This window comes from Myiozetetes cayanensis, unplaced genomic scaffold, assembly GCF_022539395.1.
Source record: "Myiozetetes cayanensis isolate MyiCay16 unplaced genomic scaffold, myiCay2020 scf13, whole genome shotgun sequence".
Lineage (NCBI taxonomy): Eukaryota > Metazoa > Chordata > Aves > Passeriformes > Tyrannidae > Myiozetetes > Myiozetetes cayanensis.
Genome location: NW_026086937.1, coordinates 14,786,612 through 14,808,067, shown reverse-complemented (window position 1 = coordinate 14,808,067; position 21,456 = coordinate 14,786,612). Strand labels below are relative to the sequence as shown.

The 21,456-nt window shown below is 57.7% G+C and overlaps 3 protein-coding genes across 6 annotated transcripts; 1 reads left to right on the top strand and 2 right to left on the bottom strand.

Moving 5' to 3' along the window:
* Nucleotides 1–984: 984 nt before the first annotated feature.
* Nucleotides 985–4,060, top strand: LOC126636433 (uncharacterized). 3 transcript variants are annotated; one of them, XM_050308596.1, is made up of 2 exons: nt 985–1,231; nt 2,181–4,060. In XM_050308596.1, the coding sequence occupies exon 2, from the start codon at nt 2,205–2,207 to the stop codon at nt 3,333–3,335; it is 1,131 nt and encodes a 376-aa protein (XP_050164553.1). In that variant the 5' UTR covers nt 985–1,231; nt 2,181–2,204; the 3' UTR covers nt 3,336–4,060. The 3 variants fall into 3 exon arrangements, with proteins under 3 accessions (XP_050164553.1, XP_050164555.1, XP_050164552.1); XM_050308598.1 differs by having other exon boundaries at nt 1,220–1,346; XM_050308595.1 differs by lacking the exon at nt 985–1,231 and adding an exon at nt 1,722–2,065.
* A 173-nt stretch (nt 4,061–4,233) lies between these two features.
* LOC126636187 (PHD finger protein 13-like) lies at nt 4,234–8,623 on the bottom strand. Its single transcript, XM_050308130.1, is given in 7 exon segments — nt 4,234–5,173; nt 5,285–5,323; nt 5,650–6,265; nt 6,589–6,681; nt 8,225–8,370; nt 8,373–8,601; nt 8,603–8,623. Coding segments are annotated over 7 exon segments (1,371 nt in total). The 3' UTR covers nt 4,234–4,946.
* A 2,066-nt stretch (nt 8,624–10,689) lies between these two features.
* Nucleotides 10,690–21,180, bottom strand: ABCF3 (ATP binding cassette subfamily F member 3). 2 transcript variants are annotated; one of them, XM_050308365.1, is made up of 21 exons: nt 21,063–21,180; nt 20,763–20,910; nt 20,611–20,690; nt 20,250–20,305; nt 18,394–18,491; nt 18,156–18,278; nt 17,619–17,885; nt 17,334–17,414; nt 16,719–16,778; nt 16,345–16,401; nt 16,118–16,140; nt 15,475–15,530; nt 15,134–15,334; nt 14,893–14,969; nt 14,613–14,657; nt 14,158–14,290; nt 13,467–13,555; nt 13,175–13,266; nt 12,867–12,999; nt 12,417–12,504; nt 10,690–11,609 (listed from the first exon to the last, which is right to left on the bottom strand). In XM_050308365.1, the coding sequence occupies exons 1-21, from the start codon at nt 21,133–21,135 to the stop codon at nt 11,451–11,453; spliced, it is 2,139 nt and encodes a 712-aa protein (XP_050164322.1). In that variant the 5' UTR covers nt 21,136–21,180; the 3' UTR covers nt 10,690–11,450. The 2 variants fall into 2 exon arrangements, with proteins under 2 accessions (XP_050164322.1, XP_050164323.1); XM_050308366.1 differs by lacking the exons at nt 18,394–18,491; nt 20,250–20,305; nt 20,611–20,690; nt 20,763–20,910; nt 21,063–21,180 and having other exon boundaries at nt 18,163–18,263.
* Nucleotides 21,181–21,456: the final 276 nt, after the last annotated feature.

Genomic DNA, 21,456 nt, shown 5'->3' with positions numbered 1-21,456 from the left:
CCCTGCTCTGCACTGTCACAGCTTCCCTACAGTAGCTCATCACAGCCACAAATAGATCTGGAGAGCTCGGTGTTGCCTTTCGGCAGAGTGCTGAGCTAAGGCATGTGTTAAACCCTGTAAACACAGGCCCAGCTTAGTCCAATGGCTCCATTCAGCATCCTCACACCCCAGTGACCCCACACAGCCAAGTGATCCCACACAGACCTCACCAGCAGCCACAGCACAGCCCAAGGGACCAGTCAGGGCCTGGGTATTTATCCCCAAATACCCTATACCTTGAACTGAATTATCACGCAGAGACAGGGCTGGCTGGAGGGGCACGAACCACAGAGCTCTTACAGATGCTCTCAGGTCCTGAGTCACTGATAGGTATCCCTGTGAATTTAGTGTGGGTTTAGTTATTTGAGAAATAACCCAAACCCAAGGAGATGCCAGCTGGTGTCAGGCTGGCAGTTCTCGGCACAGCTGCAGCTTCTCAGACCCCACTTAGAGCTGCAAAGGGAGAGCGTTGGCCTGCAGGGAGAGGGACAGGGGTGTCCTGTTTGGCTGCTCCCTAATCATCAAGAACTAAACAAGATCTTGAGGATGGGTAGCATAGAGGAGGAAGGGAATGCTAGCGATACTTCTGGTCAAAATCGGGTGCACCTTGGCTTAACCTGTGTAATATTGGTCTGCCCAGATGCAGGGAGTTACAGAGGGGCTGGAGGGAAAAAAAAGAAACAACACATCAGCAGAGATAGAGAGGCTGGTGGAGACATCGGGGTTCCTTGGGGAGAGGGGCTGGGAATGCTGCCAGCACTTCTGCCTGTCCAAACTAAACTGAAGTCTTTGCAGGATGCTGGCGCAGGCAGATGGGGCTGGAAGCCCCTGTGGGGCTGGCTCTGACCCAGATCCAGGACACGCATTGGTGTCTGCCGAGCTTCCTTTCCGCAACCGGAAAGAGCGGGGGCTCACGGCTTTGTGGGGGGCACGTGGAGGGTCGCGCAGCAGCCACCCCGCCAGGGATCACCCTCCGGCGCCAGGCTCGCTGCCGAAAACGAAACTCCCCGGATTTCAGGAAAGCGACACCCCGGATTTGAGGAAAGAGAAACTCCCCGTGCCGCTGAAGCCCTGCCCTCTCTGCTTCCTCCACAGCGGCCGAACCCTCCGCGGGGCTCCGAGCAGAGCTGTGCGGTCCCTGCGCGGTGACCCTCCTCACACGGCAGCACAGCCGGGCAGCGGGTGCCCGACGGTGGGTATTGCTGCCCCAGCTTCTCGCTGCCATCCTTCCCCCGAGGGTCTGCTCGTGGTGGGACGTGGAGGTTCCGATCAGCTTGGGCCACCGGGGCTCGGCGGGGTCCCATCAGGTCAGCCTGTCCCTCCGCAGTGGAGCCCGAGAGGCTCGGACCGCTCCCCACGGGCGTGCATGGGGTACACGGGGGGCAGGCTCGGTTTCCCCTGGCCGCGAGTGGGGGCTGTGGGGGCTTGTCCCTAGCCCGGAGTAAAATGTTGTTTGGGGAGCCCGGGTGAGGTGGGGGATGAATCGGGGGAAGGCAGGGGGGTGTCGGGCCGGGAGCAGAGCGGGCAGGTCCGGGCATATCCCGCGGCGGGGATGGCCGTGCGACTGCTTCCCTCTAGCGGGCACCGGGGGCTCGGCCCAGCACCGCACGTCCCCCCCGCACGCCTCGGGCCGCCCCCGCAGCACGTGGTGCGAGCGGGACGCGCTTCCGGAGCGGCGGCGGAGCGGTGAGAGAGGCGGCTCCGGGTGGGAAGGCTGGGGGAGCTCCGTGCCCCGGTCTCGGACCGCGCGTGGGGTCCCCGGGACGGAGCCGGGCAGGCCCCCCGTGCGTGTCCGGCATCCCCGCTGGCCGAGCGGATGGGCCCGCGGGGATCCCGCCCGGTCCCCGGGCAACCGCGGCGCCCGCGGGCACCGCTGCCGCGTCCCCACGGAGGTGGCCCTGGGGAGTCCCGCTGTTCCCCCGCCCTGTCCTTGGGGTGGCCCGGGCTGGGATGCGGGGAAGGGGGCTGAGAACAAGCAGCCCAGCAGGATCAGCCGCCATTCCACAGTGGCACATCGGAGAAGGGGGTGAGTACAGCAGCTCTGGCAGGGACACAGCGCCCTGGGGCAGGCGCAGGGAGGGGCAAGGAAAAGGAAATGAGTGTTCTGGGGACTTGCATTAAACTTTATTCCATGCCCACAGCATAAGACTCTCTGACTCATAGCAATGGGAAGACCCAGGAAGGAGTCCGCTGGCACATCATCCCCTCGAGCGGCCACAACTGCCTCCAAAACTGCCCCTGCCGCGCCACCACCTTCCGCTTCGGCCACCCGGGCCAGGACCACGACTGCAGGCAGCCGATCCCAAAGTGCTCCAGCTGCCAAGGCTACCACCCCCAGTCAGGGGCAGGGAAGAAAGGCAGATTCTGCTCAGACAAGACCCACAGCATCCTGTAGAGCCCGAGGAGATGCGGGGGACCAGAGCAGAGCATCTCCCAGGAGTTCCTCTACAACCCAGAGGAAGTCGTCTGATTCCAAAGCAACCGCTGGTCCGGCCAGACCTGCCTCATGTCCACAGAAGAAGCAGCCTGGGGCTGACCCGAGCAAAGCCTTGAGCCGGTTCCTGCCCCCTGTGGAGAGCCAGGACATCCCACGGGTGGAGAAGGAGACACGGGGCCAGTGGAGCAACCCCAAGTGGTACGAGTGGCGGGAGAACCGCATCACGGCCTCCGTGGCCTCCAGAATTGCCAACAGCAAGTTTGCCAATGGCAAGACAGATGAGGTGCCCCAGTCCTACCTGAAAGCTGTGGTAAACCCTGGCCCTGGGTTGCAGACCCCGGCCATGTCCTGGGGAATTCGCAATGAGAAGGCGGCCGTGCAGGCCTACGAGCAGAAGTCGAGGGCGGTGGGCAAGCCAGTGAAGGTGGAGGACTGTGGCCTCTTCATTCACCCAGACAAGAAGTGGCTTGCTGCCAGCCCAGATGGAGTCATCAAAGAGGAGAGTACAGGGAAGGACCTGGGGCTGCTGGAGGTTAAGTGTCCCTACAAGCACAGAAACAGGACGGTGCGTGAGGCCTGCAAGGACAAGGACTTCTGCCTGGAGGTGGATGGGGACTCCTACACCCTGAAGAAGAATCATCCTTACTTCACCCAGGTCCAGTGCCAGTTGGCGACAGCCGGCTTCCAGCAGGCTGACTTTGTGGTGCACACCAACAAGGAGACGGCCGTAGTCCCCGTGCAGTTTGACGCTGAGTTCTGGAGGAAGACAGAGCCCAAGCTGGAGAAGTTTTACTCGGAGGCAGTGGTTCCCCACCTGGAGCAGAAGGCAGGTGGCTCTGTCTGGGCCAAGGAGGAGTAGACCCCCACCTACCTACCTCACCTAGATGCTTGCTTGGCTGCATAAACCCAGCTTTGACCCCTAGCATAGAAATTACATCCTTGTTAGCTGCTGTTCCTGGACCATTCATAGCCTCAGGACTGAAATGTTGTACCAGCAGGACCCTGCTAGGTAGGGGTTCCCACAAACAGTGCCTTCTTCCTGCCCCAGGCAGATCAGTGCTTGTCCCCCAGAGTCTTCTTGCCCTGTCTCCCTCACTGCATCCTCCATTTAACCTAACAGCACACTTGATGGAAGCTGGCACACCTCTAGATCTTCAGGGAAAGCCAGTGATGTGTCTGAATTTGAATTAGCCTGAAATAGACTTATTTTGTGGAGAAAACTGGAACCATTAGCACCTCAACTGCTGTCAGGACTAAATCGTAACTGCACTCCAGAGTAGAGACAGAGGCAAGGTTTGTCAGCGCCCAAGAGCAAAACTCATCTAAACAGTGATGTGCCTTAAGCGTCAGAGCAACAGCATGTGGACACCTTCCCTCCCTGAGCCATCAGACCTGCTGCTTCTGTGGAATAACCCATGACGTTCCCCATGAGATGGCTGCAGCCTCTGGACCAAGGTTCCCACTGAAGGTTATCCCCCAAGTCATGCACCTCCTGAGGACCTTTCTGTGGAGCCATCCCTGTGAACCTATGCAGCAGTGTGGGGAGGGGGTTATCACTCTACTAAATAAAAAAGATGCACTGGTCTGGTCATTCTCTGTGATTTTTGCAGCTTGGAATTTCCCTGGAGGGGTAGTGGGGTTGAGTGGGACCCCCACATCAGGTCCCCTCCCAGCCACAGCAGAAGGGAAGAAGGGGAGCACTCGGGTGCAGGAGGGACATGAGAACCAAGGTCAACAAACTATGCCAAGGCCACCAGTGTTATGGCAAAAGTATTTATTATATACATAAGACTCCAGTCACACTCCACAGGGCAAGGACCAGAATTTGCTATAATACAAAGTAACTATAATACAAAGTAACTATAATACAAATTAACTATAATACAAAGAAACTATAAAAACATAAAGCACTTTTGGGGCCCAGGCTTTCCACAGGAGGAGAGAGGCACAGGGACTAGCCTGGGGGCTGCTGTGTGACAGGGGGCTGTCCCACACCCTCCTCCCAGCTGTGGTCCCACAGTAACCAGATGTGCAAGTAGGAAAGAACCCAGTTAAGAATTATAGTCATGGGGACTGGCAGGTGGGGACTGAGCTCAGTGTCACCAGGACAGGAGTGGGGTCTGCATCCCCCAGGGAAAGTGCAGAAGGCACATGGGCAGGGCTCTTTGGAGGGGCTGTGAGGAGGAGGTGGGATCCAACAGCTAGTGCATGTGGGGCCCCAGGAGATCACAAACACTAACACATCACCCATAGGGATCGTGGCTGGACCACCCTCCTCTCCCCCACACATCTCTGGGATAACCGAACTCCGTGGCCGATGTGATCCTCAGGGAGGACATGCGTGGCAGCTTTCGGGAGTCAGAAGTGTGAGGGGGACAGTCCGGCCCTGTGTCCCAGCCCCTCCCCTGCCAGTGCATTGATTGTCTTCAGGTTAAAAAGGGGCCCCCAGCCTTCCTGCTCTGCAGGAGCTTCAATCAACGAGGCGCTTGCGGGGCACTGTCCGAGCTCGGTTCGAGCGGCGAATCTCCTGCTTGGCATCCCGGCATCGCTGGCAGATGAAAATGTCAGGCACGTTGGATTTGCGGATCTTGGCACAAGAGAGATGGATCCAGGTAGCACATTCATTACATTCGATCATGGGCCTCCCTGCAAAGGGCTTCATGCAGAAGCAAGTGATCAGATCCCAGGCATCGTCGTCTGGTCAGGGAGAGAGAGACACTGGTCAGAAACCACGCTACCATCTGCAGGTCTGGCTGTGGCCAGACTAGCCAGCTCCTCTAGTGTTAAATGGGACAGCCCACCACTCACCTTCTGCTTTGGTGCTGGGAACTTCTGCAAATTCGACTGCTAAAGTTGCAAAAGGCGGGGGGGGGGAAGAGAGAGAAAAAAAAAGGAAGACCAGATGAGCAAGGCAACCCTACACCCCATTTCAGACCACTTCAGGTCTGCACCACCCACTCTGCATAATAGAGCTACCAAAGGGCAGGTCAGCTCCCTGCCCTCTGCTTTTCAGTCCCCTCCAGGTCCCAAAGGTACTCCCCTTGCTGGGAGAGGCTTGGGCCATTGACAAGCCCTCCCTGTGGCCAGCATGAGTGGCTCCAGCTGAGGGAGGGACAATGCTTGGCACTGGCTGCAGCACAACAGGACCCTCTGCACCTTCCTCTGACACTCACCACTGAGCTGGGAGGTCCCTCTGCTTATGTCTTCTCCTTTGCTTTGGTCCAAGGTATTACAGGAACTGGGGCTTTTCCTCCCTCCAGAGAAGGGGTCATGCTCCTTTAGATGAGGATCCTCTCCTGCTGGCTTCTCGGTCCCCTGCGCTCCGTACATCCAGCTTTTCTCCTCCTTCATCGGCTCCTCCAGAAGGGAGATGGGCTGAGGGTCCCCAGACAAGTTGGGGGAAGGCTCCAATAGCTCCTCTTTCACAGGAGACAGCTGTCCTGCCAGTGCGGCCAGCTGTTTCACCCCATCCTGCTCTGCCCCAAAGTCCTTCCAAGCACTCAATGGCACCCTCTTCTTCACCTCCTGCTCCAGAATGCGCTTCTTTGCTGGTGGTTTCTTCCGTTTGATTTGCTGGGGCCGGACGTTGTAGAACCCAGTGGAAAAGACAGGGCTGCTCATAAGCAGGCCATTGTCCACAACTCCCCTGGCCACAGCATTCCTGCTCTTCCTATTGTCCATTGGGATGTGGCAGTCAGAAGAGTGAGATGAGGTCGAGCTATCACTGTCCTGAGTGCTCCCTGTGCTATTCTGGGGACTCATGCTGCCTCCGTGGGTCCAGGGCACATACTGCAAGAGGGGAAGATGCAGGATTAGCATGGGGGACTGCAGCACAGACACTGAGGGTAAAGAGGGGGAGACTGGGGCTGGAGGATGACTCTCCAGACGTGTCTATCCAAACTTCAAGGCCAGGTTGGATGGGTCCCTAGGCAACTTGATTTAGTGGGTAGGACTCCTGCCTATGGTGAGAGGTTGGAACTAGATGATCTCTACAGTCCCCTCCAACCCAAACCATTCTATAATTCTTTATGATGAGGAACTGGGTCTCCACATGGCACAGAATCCAGGGGAACCAGCATCTTTGTGGAGGAGCATCCTGCAAGCCCACTTACCTCTTCAGGGTAGGGGATGTAGCCTGCATAAGCCAGAACAAAGGTGCAGAACTGGTTGAAATCCTCCACAGTTCTCCGTCGTTTCTGAAGTGGCTGCAACAAACACCACAAGTGGATTAAACTCCCGGGATATCCCAACCTGAGCTGATACTACAGCTGGCGCCGGCAGCAGCCATGGAGTGCCCGGCAGTTTTATAAGCACAGAATATCGAGGTTACTCAAATATCCATCTTTCCCGTAACCCATCCTCACATCATCTGCCGAGGCAGACGCAGCCCTTCCCTTTAAACCCAGATCGCGAAGGGGGGCGGGGGGGAGCGGGGGGATGGACACACACGACGACACCGTGACGACATGCCGGGACACCCAGAGCCCGGCAGCCGCCGGCGGAGCCTGACTCAGAGCCTCGGGGCCCGGGTGCCAGGTTGTCCACCACCCGCGGGCGGTGACTCCGGGCCGGGGGACTCTCCCGGGGCAGAGGCCGGGGCTCGGTCCCGCGGGGGGAGCGGCGGGAGGGGCGGGCGCCGGCGGTAGCACCGGCGCCTCCCGGGACAACCGCGCACCCCGGCGGCCCCGGGGGGGCCCAGGACCGGTCCGCGGCGCTCGCCCCGCGGCGGCGGCCGGCGATGGGAGGGAGTGTCGGGGGCGGCCCCCCCGCGCCGCCCGTCCCCGCGCCGGGCACCTGATGGCTCCCAAGATGGCGCCGCGCTGCCGGTCCTGCCCCGGCCGACCGGCCTGGGGACCCCGCCCCCGCAGGGACCCTGAGCCTGCGGCACCTGCGCCGACACGGGACCCCCTCACCCCCGCACAGCACCCCCGCTCCCCTTCACACACACACACACACACACGCACACACACACACACACACACGCGCGCACCCCGGCACCCCCAGCACACCCAGCCACACCGCCGCCCAGCCACAGGGACCCCGAGTGCCGCCGCCGCCGCGACCCCCCGGGCACCATCCCCGCCCGTGCCCACAGCCGCCCCCTCGAGGGCTCCTCTCCCACGCACAGCCCCCGCGGGCACACACGGAGCCGCTCCCACCCGCCCCCACCGCGCACACACAGGCGCTCACACACACGGAGCCCCCACCCCCTGCTCTTCCAACCAAGCCTCCCCTCCGGCAAAACCCCCCGCACAGATCCTCTCCCACGAGGCCCTACTCGAAACACGACCACGACCCCCACCACAGCACACAGGGAGGGACACCCCCCCGTACACACACGGCCACACAGAGGGCACCCCCGTACACACACACAGAGGGCACCCCCGCCCTCCGTACACACACACCGAGACCCCCTCCCCCGCACACACACAGAGCCACACAGAGGGACCCTCCGGCGCACACACACAGAGGGGAACACCCTCCCTTCCGTACACACACCGAGGGACCCCCCTTCCCAGCACACACACATGCGGACCCCCGCCCCGTACACACACACAGGGTACCCCCCCGCACACACACACAGCCACACTAGCCGCCCCCCCGCACACACACTCACAGACGATCCTCCCCACTCCTGAGGGCACTCCCGTGCCCCGGGAGTGGCGGGGCTCGGCGGCCCCGCAGCCCCGATCCCCAGCATGCGGCCGACTCCCTCCGGCACGATCCGCTCCCCGCCGCCCCGCTCACCTCCTCGGGCGCCGGGGACGCGGGGCTGGGCACGGGGCTGCTCCCCGCCGAGCACGGCCCGCCACGGAGGCAGGGCTCCGCCGGCTGCCCGCCGGCGCTCATGCCGGTGCCGGTAGCAGCGCCGGTGCCGGTAGCAGTCCCGGTGCGGCGCGGTGCGGTGCCCGCCGCCGGTGGGAGCGAGGCTCGAGCACCGCCCCGGCCGCAGGGGCGGGACCACCTGGTGGCGGGGAAGGCGGGGGCGGGGCCTCGCCCCGACCGTCCCGGTGCGGGGGGGTGCCGGTGAGTGTCCGCCCCTCCCGGTACCGAACACCGGAGCGCAGCCGGGCTGGACGCGCCCGGACTCGCCGCCAACGGCAACGCCGCGGCACCGCCCCCCGCCCGCGCGGGGTCGCGGCTCATGGAATGTTGGGGCTCGGGGGGAACACCGCGCTCGAACGGTCCCCGCGCGCCCCCGGGGGCGGGGCGGCACCCACCACGCCGGGGGTGGACTCCGTCCAGCCTGGCCCGGAACAACTCCAGGATGGGGCATCCGTAGCTGTTCGGGGAAACCTGTGCCGCTGCCTCGCCACACTCCTAGGGGAAGTCTTCCTAATGTCCAATCTGAATGTCCCCCTTTGCAGTTTAAAGCCATTTCCCCCCTTGTCCTATGACTATGTGCCTGTATAAAAAGTTCCTCTCTATCTTTTCTAAATATTTCTACAGCAAAATCCAGTCCAGAAATCGCATTTTCCCGTTACTGGATGAGGATGGGCACCCCATGAGCAGGGACATAGGTAAGGCAGAGATGTTTAACGCTTTCAATTCAGTCTTCAACACCAGTGATGGGCTTTGGGGGTCCCTGAGCTGGAGGATCATGACTGTGAGAATGATAAACTCCCCAAACTCGTGCTGGATCTGCTTCTCCAGCTGGATCACTTTACAGGGATGGCCTGTGGGGCCCTACTGGATTCATCCAAGAGCACTCAAAGAACTGCTGGATGCCATCATGAGACCTCTCTTGGTAATTTTGGAACTGCCCTGGGAATCTGGAGAGGTCCCAGTTAACTGGAAATTGGCAGATGCTGTCCCAGTTTCAAGAGAGATAACAGGGATGATCCTAGTCACTACAGGCCTCTTAGTCACATTTCACTGCCTGGTAAAATTATGGAGATTATTCTGAGAGTTATTGAAATATACCTGAAGAACAACGCAGGCATGGATCCCAGCCAGCACAGGTTCATGAGGACTATGAAAGTCCTGCTTGAGAAACTTAATTTCCTTTTAGGACAAGGTGACCTACACCTACAAGGTATAGTTGATCAAAGGAAGCCTTGACACAAAAAGATGTAACTTACTTGGATTTCAGTAAAGCTTTAGATACTGTCATTCCAAGGATCCTTCTGGACTAAATACCCAGCACACAGCTGGATAAACACCTCATGCAATGGGTGAGCAACTGTCTAAAAGATCCGGTGCAAAGGGTAATAGTGAACGGGGTGACATCAGACTGGCAACCTGTCACTAGTGGGGTTCTCCAGGACTCAATTTTTTAAGGCCAATGATCTTCAACATCTTCATAAACAACATGGATGCAGGACTTGGAGGTACACAGTTTGCCAGTGACGCCTCCTGTATCTGAAGCAAGGCAGCCTAGTCAGCAGGCTTTCCCAGGCAGGCAGCCTGTAGCAGACCCTGACCACACGGTGTCTCTGGCTGGTCCAGTCCTTGATTTTTACCCATGGACTCTCAACCTGTTCATGGCTGTTACTCAGAGGCAGCTCTTCACAATCTGTCCCTTCCTTAACACAGGGCCCAACACCCCTGCCCCTCCTCCCCAGCCTCTTCTGAAAGCTTGTAGCCCTCCATTGCAGTGTTCGTTTTATGATGCATCCCACCATGTCTCTGTGATAGTAATTAAGTCACAGTTTCCTAATTGCACTACCATTTCCAACTCCTCTTGCTTGTTACCCATGCTGTGTGCATTGGGGTAGAGACACTTGAGGGAGGCTATCAGACTCTTCACCCCTTGGGAGAAGCCCTCCCTCATAATTGTTTTTCAATGATTTATAGGTATTACCCGGTTGCTTCCTAAAGTGTTAGTGTTTCCTGGTTCCTCTTGGACACTCAGAAGTACCTCCCCTTATGCTGCTAAATCTAGTTTAAAGCTCTGTCCCCTCCTCTTGCCCACTTCATACAGCCCTCAAATCACAACTGGATGCTGGGCCCTCCAGAGCTGACACTGGACCCCAACCTTGCCCCTCAAGGTGGCCTGTGGCACCCCAGTGACCAGTGGGACTCTGTAACAGCTCCATGCAACTCACCGCAGGTAGTGGCCTCCCCTGTAGCACAGAGCTGACATTTAATTTGGAAAGAATCATCTGGAAAGCATCTCCCCCTGAGCAACCTTGCCCTTGGAGCAGGCAGGACAACCTCCCCCCCCCACCCCGCCAAACGAAGCCCCACAGCCCCCTAAGGAAAGGAGAGCATTGCACCCACTGCGTTCTGGGTTTATTTACACCACAACCTCTGTGTGGGTGGGCAGGCAGGGATGCTGGACAGCCCATCCCCCGGGCTGGTTCAAAGGCAAGGCAGGCGAGGCGGTACTGGCAGCAGCACAGGGAAAGGAACAGGGAGCAGGGCCTGGGTGAACCAGGCTCTGGCTCCCTCGGCACTACAGACACAAGCGAGCCCCAGTGTCAGGGGGCTGGGGAAGAGGCAGGGGTCACTTTTAGCAGCAAAGGCCTCATTTCCCTCCAAGGCAGCAGGGAGGACAGTGGCATGTGATGGAGCTGGACTAGTGTTCAGGCAGTTAAATAAAAAAAAAACCAAGAAAGAAAAAGGCAGAGGGTGAAGCAAAGAAAGACAGAGAACAGCTCCTTTCCTGCCCTCCAGAGCACGGAGTTAAACCAGGGGTCGGGACGCGACACCGCCTTCCCTCCTCTCGGCAGAGCAGCAGCTCCAGGCACAGCCTTCCCAGTGTGCCCAGGGCTGGGCACAGCCCCGGCCGGTGGCAGAGCCCCCGGCGTGATGTGACCCTGTCCACGCACAGCACCAGGCTCCTGCTCCCACACTGTCCCTCCACCCGGCCCCAGGAGGGGAGAGCAGTTCAGGTGGCAGTTTGATAGCATGGCTGACAGTCCATGTGGGCAGCAGCGTCCTCGGCGCTCTGCCAGGCACAGTTGGGATGGATGCCGAGGTGGCCGAGCTTTGCCCTCCAGCCCCCGGCGCAGTCCGCCTCCCGCCTCCCTTATAGGAAACCTTCCTTCCGAAACTGCTCCTTCAGGATGTCTCTGTACTGGTCAAAGCCACCCTCAATGCGGGTCACAGTGGCGTTCTCACACACCCACAGCTCCTGGCACACCAGGCGGATGAAGCGTTCATCGTGGGAAACCAGGATTATACCACCCTGCCAACACACAAGGGAGAAAAATGGGAACTTAGTGGAGCACAACCCAGGGCTCACGGCTGGTGGCATGGAGATCCTGAGCCCCTGTCCAGCCTGTGCCCAACACTTCAGGTTTCCACCCGCTTCAGGGAAAACTGAACAGTATTTCACTGGCAGGGACCTCATTCCAGCCTTTTCTTCCTTCAGGGGGACAGACAGATCACATACAGAGGAGACATGTGCAGCAGGAACATATTCAGTCTCCACTCTCAGAAGGTAAGTGCAAGGTTTGTTGTTGGCTCTCCAGGTCTCCGACAACTTCAAGGATGAAGAATCCATGCAAAGTCAGTAACAGTGAAAAGGTGTCTGGTTAAGGCCCCGAGCAACCTCAGCTAAGCTTTTCTTTCACAGGAAAACTGCTCCAACCTGAGCAACAACCACTGATATCCAGGGCAATCACAGCCGTATCCGGAGCCTGAGTCTTTGGAGATCAGCCATAAAACGTGCCTAAGAAAGAACTGAGCAGCCCCAAGGCAGGGCTGAGAGCTTCACACAGCACGTGAGAAGTCACAGAGTGTAAGTGGCTGGTCAGGATGGGGGACAAGGTGCTCTCTGGGCTGCTGCTGCCTCTCTCAGCCAAAGCCAACAAATAAAACCAAGCATCAGGATGGACAGCTAAGGCAAAAATGTGACTGATTTCCCAAATTTTGTCCTAGACTTGAAGTCACCACTGGTATTGACCATCCGCTTCTCACTGAGATACCAAGTACCTTGAGCTGGAGGCTGCAGGAACTGTTAGAAAAACAGATCTTACTGGGACAACCTTACCCGGAACTTATTTAGTGCCTTTGCCAGTGCCTCGATGGTCTCCATGTCCAGGTGATTTGTCGGCTCATCCAGAATGTAGAAGTTTGGACTGGAAGAGAAGGCAGCTCTGAGGATGCACTGGAACAGGCCTGGGCTGGGTCCACACACCAACTGCTGCTTTAACCACTTAGAGCCACAGCCACTGGCATGTGCCTGACCCCAGAATTGGTGTTGCCCCGCTCCAGGGATACATCTCATCCCTGAGCCCAAAGCAGTGGGAGAAAACTACCTGCCTCCTTCCACACCATCCCCCCAACGCCCCAGGGTGACAACCTCCCTCCCCATAAAACCCCCCAAGAACAAGGCTTCCGTGGGGTAGCAGAAAGACCCTGGATGCCTGCCTTCCTCCCAGTGAAGAAGACTGCAGGGATGAAGCCATGCAATAATTAACAGTATTTGGGAGAAAATTACCAGGGCATCGTCATCTGGGCAAAGGCCACACGACTCTTCTGCCCCCCGGACAGGCTGGCCACAGGACGGAGGGCCAGCTCCCCCGAGATGCCGTAGCTCCCCAGCTGATGCCGGTATTCCTCCTCTGTCTTCCCTGCAGGATCATGTCACAACACAGCTATGGCACACCTGGCATGACACAGAGCCCTCGGCACTGAGCTCACGCAGCTGGGCATCCTGTGCCAGGCCAGCACGACAGGAGGAATTCAGCAGCACTTCCAGGCAATTCCCTCCCAAGCAGGGGGTTTGCAGGCATCTCTAAAACTCACCTGGGAACTTTCTCGCCAGTAGCTCTACAGCACTGATGTTCAAGTCCAGTTGATCCACATGGTGCTGGCTGAAATAACCGATCTTTAGGTTTCTGCAGAATGAGAAGAATTGGGAACTCGTACCAGGCCCTGCAACCATGGCACTTGCAGCTGCAGCTACCAAAGAGGGGTCACATGTGTGGATGTGCTGGACCCAACCCCTTTGCTCGGACAGCCATCACTCCGAAACACAGCCCAGGAGCTCTCCAGCTGAACTATCCCTCCCAGTCCCCCCGCCCTTCCTCCCAGGTACCTGTGAGCATGTCTGATCCCTCTGACTGGTGCCAGCTCCCCCATTAAGATCTTTAGCATGGTTGACTTGCCAGCTCCGTTTTCCCCAACCTAGAGAAGCAGCAGCAGCATTGGAGAATGTGAAACCCATGAAGGTACTTTGGAGAGGGAATTTCATCTCTCATGGATGATGAGGGGGAGCAGAATGGGAGAATAACCAGTGACTCCAGCTAGCAGGAAGCTGCATTTCTATCACAGATGAGCAGCATGGGCAGCAGAGTTAGGAGATATTCCCCCCTCACTCTCAAGCCTAAGGATTTCCTGGTCCCAGCCTCAGCCGTAAGCACACAGCATCTCTGCTGCCCCATCCAATGTAGCCCCCACTAGATGCTGTTGTCAGCTGACAGGGAATTACAGGGAAGATGGACCCAGTCTCTCCTCAGAGACACCCAGTGAAAGGATGAAGGACAATGGGCACAAATCACAAATTCTAACTGGTATTAGGAAAAATGTTGCAATGTTCCTCAAAATAAGAATGAACAAATGCTGCGATGGGACCCAGAAGAATGGGAGAAACAGTCCTCCCCAGAGACACCCAGAATTCAACTGGACAAGAACCTGAGCAACCTGACCTAACATCAAAGCTGTCCCTGCTTTGAACAGGGAACTTGCAAGGTCCCTCGCAGCTGCCATTATTCTGCAATCCCACATACCACACAGATACGGGACTCCAGGTCAGCAGAGACGGAGAGGGAACGGAAGATGTAGTGACTTGGTTCGTAATAGAAGTCTACTTCATCTAGCTGCAGGATTGGGGGGGAGAACTTCTCAAAGCCATCGGGAAACCTGGGAAGGCAGGAAGAGGTGAGAGAACCAGGAACCTCCCAGACCCTGTTCCTAGCCCTCCTGGGACAACCTCTGCAACCCCCAGGTGACAAGGAGGGCTCCCTACCATGCAGGGCCTCTGGGAAGGATGGTCATGAGAAGGAGACAAAGACCTGCAGCCTTGTCCCCAGGAGGGAACCCAGCCTGAAAGGAGGGGCCTCTCTGGGCTCCCCGTCAGAGTAAGGCTGGACCACACAAAGGGATTGTTGTCCCAGCTGGGACAGGACCAAGAAGAAGTTCATGTCAAAAGCACCCTCCAAGTAAGGGCTCAGGTGACACTTACTTCATGATCACCTCAGATTCCTTGTCCACAGGTTTCAGCTCTGGTCTGCAAAAAGAGGAGACATAACCAAGGTGCCTTGAAGGAGGGTCTGCTCTCACACCAGAAGCCCAGGTGGTCTTCAGCTCTGTGACACCTCATTGTAGCCAAAGCCTCCATATCAGAGACAAGCGCCCAAAGCCCAAACCACAGCTCTATCTGCCAAGCACCCTGGGAACCTCCATTTCTTCCCACAAGCACCACCCCTCCCCAACCTCCAGAGAGGAGCAGGACAGGCACTCACAGCTTCTCCAACAGCTTGAGCTTGCTCTGGACTTGGGACGCCCGGTTGGCATTGTAGCGAAAGCGGTCAATGAAAACCTGCAAGAGAGAAAAGCATCAGAGAACTCCAAGTCCGCTTCAGCACCAGCCACCCTGCTCTGCTGCCAAACCTCCTGCAGCAGTACAGTCACGGGTCTAAAAGCAGATAGAAAGACACAAGGCTGGATAAAGAATGCCCCGGCTCTACTGGGTTCTCCCAGTACCTGGATGTGCTCACGGTACTGCTGCTGGGCTTCATACTCTCGCTGCTGGTTCTTCAGCCGCTCCTCCTTGATCTTCATGAAGTTCTCAAAGTCCCCACGGTACGTGTCCAGTCGCTGCGAGTGCAGGTGGATGATGTCCGTGGCCACTGCGTTCAGGAAGTTCCTGTCGTGGGACACCACGAGGATGGTCGACTGCCAAGTCTGGAGGAGACAGCGAGAGGGAGGCCTGAGCACCAGAGTGCAGGGGTTGGTCCCACCACCCAGCCAGATGAGACACCAGCCTGAAGGACGTCTCCATTCCTCCCTCTTGCTTTGTATCAAGGCCTCCCATCACCCCCTACCTGCAGGTAGGTCTCCAGCCACAAAATAGCCCGCACGTCCAGCATGTTCGTGGGCTCTGAGGGAAGGGAAAGAGGCACTGAGGTCAGGAGAGATGGGGATGGCTGAATTACACTTTTTTCCCCAGAGGAAAGGTTAGTGATCAGCACTGGGGAGAAAGAGAGGCTGAATGGGGACCTTCCCTCCAGCTCAGGGGACTCGTGTGTAGGGTGTGATGGGGTGTGGGCACTGTGGGCTGAGGCTCAGGCAGGGATTCTGCCCCCACTCCATACTGGTACCCAGACCCTGGTGTCCCACAGCAGCATCTCACCCATATCTCCCACCCAAGCTGGGGACTGCCCCCAGCATGGACTGGAAGCCAGGGCAGATCTCAGGGACTAGTGAGGGAAAGGGAACAACACTTGGGGCAAGATGTCACACACACCACCTGGTTGGGGCACAGATAGGGCTCTGCTGAGTGCAGTAAGAGTGGCTGCCCAAGCAGACTTCCTGTGCCAGCAGAGCACCAACTGCGCTGCCAGGCAGGCCTGTCACACGGGGCTATTTTGGGCAGGCAGCTAAAGGCCATGGCATGTTCCCAACCCCAACAAGGGCACAGGCAAGGCCCTGCAGCGTTGTCAGAGGGGACTTGCAGTATCAACTTACCATCCAGCAGAAGGAGATCTGGCCTAGGGAAAAGAAGACATGGGTATCAGAAGTAGAAGGAGCATAGGACCAGTGCAGTGCCTCACCACACACACAGAGCTGTGATGCCTCCAGTGCCTCCCCAACATGAGAGCCTGAGTTGAGAGGACCCCCAGACAGCACCCCTGCACCTCGCAGCATGGACAGCAAGGAGCCTAACCCCATAGCATGCAGGCCTGGACACCAACCTGGCAAACAGGGCTCTGGCTAAGGCCAGTCTCATTCTCCAGCCTCCAGAAAACTCTCTGAGAAGAGAAGAGAATGCAGAGGGGTTACTGTTCAGTGCAGAACCACTGTGTTTGCCTGTCTGCCAGCCTTTCCCAAGGCTCTTTTGGCTCTGCTGTCATCCAGAGGCAGCTTGTCCCTGCAGGTATCTCAGGCACAGCACGAGATCTGCAGTCCAGCAGGAAGGTAGTTTGGCAACCCCCAGGGCAGGAGACCACACTGGATGGGCAGGGATAGACCCATGTTCTCCTTTACAGCCACAGCAGTGCCTGAGGGCTCACTTGGAACACCTCCCCAGACCCATTTCTGCCTCCATACCCAGAGTCTGGCAACTCACTTGGTTGTCTGTTGTTGCATCTTTGCATTAAAGCCCAGCCCAGCAAGAATGACAGACGCCCTGGGGAAAAGGGGAGACAATTGGAATCCAGGTACAGCATCCAACAGCAGAGCACAATCTGAGGTCTCACCCACCAAGGGAACTCTGCTGCACGGCTTAAAGCCATTCTGGTGCAGGAAAACTTTCCTGCACACCCAAGAGCAGCACTTCACTGGGAAATGTAGCCCAGTGGGGCACAGCATCCACACGTCCCAGGAGATCTGCAAGGATTTTTCAGCTCTTGGGCCAGGAAGAGAGTCTCACTACCACCAACATCCCAAAAACATTCCCCAGATACCAGGAACCTAGGGAGGTCCAAGAGGAGCAGCAGCAACAATGCAAGTCATTTGGGGCAAAAAAAAATCCCTCCGGCTTCAGAGGGAAGCTCAACTACTCCTAACCCAGCAGAGCTGTGGCACAGAAGAGACAAGAAGGAGCAGCAGGGAGAGCCTCATCCCCATACTCTGGATCCCAGGGCCATCATACCCCATACCCCATACCCACCCTTCCATACCCCAAACCACTATTCAACTCTGGTCATGCCAACAGACAGTGATGCCCATGGGGCTTTCTTACCTCGCTGGAGCCTTGTCTGCCTCAATCTCCTCCAGCTTTGCGTAGATTTCTGATAGTCTGGCACCTTCTGTCCCTTCTCCCCTGGAGCAGAATGAAGAGGAGCGTGTGGGACTCACCAGGTTAGGGTTTGAGTGCTGGGGGAGGCTGATTTTCCCAGGTAGGACTAGGCAGGCAAGATGCAGCCCAGCTCTGCCCAAGCCTCTCATTGGAAGGGAGAGTCCTTAGAATGAGACGTTGTGGTGAAGAGGCCACAGAAGGGCTGTAAGTCCAGCGGTGACACCTCACCTGCCAGCATTGATTTTGGCCGTCAGGTCCCTCTCCTCCTGCAAGAGGCTCTCGCGAGTGGTGTCGCACTCCAGCACGCTCTGCAGCGCTGGCGTCTCATCCCCTGCCACCTCCTGCTCCACGTGCAGGATGCTGATGTGGGAGGGGATGCGCAGGCTCTGGCTGGCGATCATCTTCAGCAGCGTGGTCTTCCCCAGCCCGTTCCTGCCCACCAGCCCGTAGCGCCGTCCGAAGGCCAGGTTCAGGTCTGCTCCCGTCAGCAGGACACTAAAGCGAGAGAACAGGCAGGTCTGGGGTCAGACTGACCCACAGAGAGGAGATAACCAGAGCCACCTGCCCTGGTGGGGGCATTTCAGGCTGTGCTGAAGCCAAGCAACCATCACAGGCTTCTCCTGCCCAAAGCTGAAGGGGACAGTGTCCACCTCACTTCCTGATCAGATTTCTCTGTAATTTGTCAACTGCTCTCCAATCCAGTCTCAATCCCTCACGGTCCAAAATCCCAGCCAGGATCTGTCCCACCTCCCCACCCGCACTCACCGCTCACCGAAGGACACATCGAAGTTCTCGATACGCACATCATACGACTTGTTCTTGCCTGATGATTCCATGCGAGTCTCCTTCTTGCTGGAAGCTTGGCTGGCAGACGCCTCCTCAAGGACTCTGCAGGCCGGCGGAAGAAAGAGACGGGGCTCAACAGGAAAGCTTTGGTACAGCCAAATCCCAGCCCTGCTCAGCAGAACGGGATGGGGATGTTGGAGGCACCCTCCATACTCACAGAGGGCCAGATGACTTCAGGGAATCCCGCTCCAGCCTCTTGTCCTGCTTGGCTTTCAGCCTGGCTTCTGCCTTCTCCAGTTTCTTGGCATTCACCATCTGGGACACAGAACAGAGACTTTGAAGAAGAGAGAGCATCTTCAGTAAAAACTACAGAAGTCCAGCTCTGGGAGAAAAGAGATCAATCACCCTCTTAAGCCTGGAAGAAAGGGAGGGAGGTAGGACAGGAAAACTGGGACAGATTCAAGCATATTTTCAGGAGGCTAATCAGGCCAGAAAACCACTTCAGGAATGAGGTCCTAAATCAACTGCTTATACACAAGTTCTGCCTCAGCAAGGCAGAGAGTTTGGCTGAACCTGTCGTACATCCAGCTTCTGCAGTTCCAGGGACGTGGATCAGCCAAGTCATTCCAACAGCAGCAACCTGCTATCCCAGTGCCTCGTCTGGACACCCTGCACCCACCCTCAGAGAGCACCATGGGGTGTTTCCCTTCCCAACATGTTAAACTCTTGCCAGTTTGGAACAAACTCAGCTTGTGCAGTGGATCACAGACAAAAAGCATTTAATTAACCTGATGGAAAGAAGGCGCCAAGTGTTTTAACCTGGCCTCTGGTCTTGGCCAGGCTCTCAGCCCACTGCAGCTTATTCCTGAATCAAGTCAAATATTTGTGGCTGACCAAGAACACTCCTAGATATTTCTAGGCAACTCTGCAGCTACCAAAGCACGTTACAGACCTGCATGCCAGACTGAAGCACATCTTGTTACTGGAGCTACTGGACCCCACACTTACAGGACAGATCGAGTCACTCTGTAAACTATATCCAGCTCCCTGAATTTCTCAGTAAGACATGTCCTCCAAAACTTGACAGGCCTCTCAAAGCATTCTCTGAATCATCTCCAATTTTTCTGAAGATTATTTTTTGAGTTGCAGACATGAGAGTCAGAAAGTGAACCCAGCAGCAACACTCCGGTGCCAAAACCAGCCACAGCTGCCAGCTTTTACTCAAGACTCCCGTTCAGACATGTGGGGATCATGTTAGGTCTCAGTCTCCAAGCAAGGGATTCTCATCCTCAACACGTTAACCCCCGGAAAGGAGGGCTCTGTGAGGGACCAGCCTGGTAGAGATACTGCCTACTCTGTACAGCTCCCTGCTTTGCAGATGCACAACTGCACCTCACCGACACTCAAACTCTGGCACAGCCAAAACAGATGGCAAGCCAGGTTTTTCCTGAGAAGCTGCACATTCCACTGACAGAGATGTTCCACTTTCTTTCAGGTCATGGAGTGTAACTGCTTCCAAACCTCTCTACTCCTGATCTTATTTCTCAAAGCACAACAACCTACAGCTGTTTCTAAAGCTGGGCTTACAACCTCCCCTGCAGCAGCTCTCAGTTAATTCCCCACCTGTAGCATCCCCACATTCTGCCCCTAGTCAGGACTTTATTTCTCATTGAATATTCAAGATGCCATCCCAGGACATCGTATTTTCTCAATCAAAAGCCTTGCTGTAGGAACCAAAGGTCCTTATGAAAGTCAAAGAAGCTGCACCCTGAGCACCACCACTGCATCAACCGTGCTTTGAACCTCATTGAGAAATTACAGCAAAATAGATCTTGTCAAATTAATACGCTCCTGTTGTTAATAACACCTGTTGAGCCCCTTCACCAGACTAAGGTCAAGAGATTCCCAAAGTACAGTGAGCCTGACAAGGCGAAGCAGCATCCCGTGCAGCTGTGCCCCTAACCAGGACCAGCCTGTTCCCACTGCTCTCCAAGGGAGAGGTGACCGGAGCAGGACAGGTCACCTGTGACCCCACCTCTCAGATGCTCCCATGAGGGCACAGCCTCCACTTACCGAGGTCTGGCCTCTCTTCAGCAGCAGCCCCGGCAGCAGGTCCGCACTGGTGTCACCTGCAAGGAGACATTTGGGCTGGTCAGCTCATGCATCAGGGACGCTCCACAAAGCACTGCCTTAATGGCAGCCCAAGCCCAGGCATGACTGATCCCTCTCCCAACAGGAACAGGGGAGCAAAGGGCATCTCCTTCACCTCAGCTTACCCCACAGGCACTGCTGCCCGCAGCTCAGCAGCAGGATGAGAGAGGGGTGCACATGTGAGTGGTGCCCGAGCTCCACTCCTCAAGGTCAGGTGTGCACACCCGAAGCCCCGAAACCCTCTGAGCCCCGGCATCCTGACGGCAGGGCGGGAGTCACTCACCATATCCATCGGTGATCTGGGAGAGCTGGATGGGGGCGTCCAGCAGCACCTGGCTGCAGCGCTGGGCTTGGCCCTCATCCCTAGGGAGAGGAGGAGGAGGGTGAGTGGGGGGAGCGGGCCGAGGGGGTGTGCGGGGGGCCGGGCGCCCTTACAGCTGCAGGGTGTTGAAGAGGCGCTGGCAGATCTCCCGGATGGCGCCGTCGTCCTTGGTGTCCTGCGACACCTCCCGCAGCAGCTCGCCCACCGCCTCCTCCAGCTCCTCCACCGACTCGAAGTCCGCCCCGCCGCCGTGCAGGATCCCTGCGGGCACACGGCGCCGGCGCTGTCTCGACAGGTGGCACCCGCCCGCTCCCCCCTTCCCAGTCCCTCCCCGGCCGCCCGTCGCGACGTGGGCGCTGTCGCCACAGCGCGGAGGTGTCGCGACACGCGGCGGGCAGGCGGGCGGCGCTCACCCGTCACGTAGGCGAAGAGCTCCCCGTCCAGGTCGGGGAACTCGGAGCGCAGGATGTCGGCGCAGGTCGCCATGGCGGGGCGGGCCCGGCCCGCGGAGCCGCCGCCGCTCGCACCGGAAGGGACGGCCCGCGCTGCCGGGAAGGAGGCGGGCGGCCGCCATGGCGCGGGGGGCCGACGGGAGATGTAGTCCGGGCGTGCCGCGCATGCGCAGCGCGGCGGCCGGAGGGTCCTGCCGCCATGTGGCGGGACGGCGGCACCGGGAGCGACGCGAGCGGCCGGCACGGGCCGGGAAAGCGGATCGGGAGCAGCGGAGGGGCTCGTCACGGGAAAGAGGCGTGGGGAGATTGTTTGGTTTTTTTTTTTTTTTTTGGGGGGGGGTGTTGGTGGTGTTGT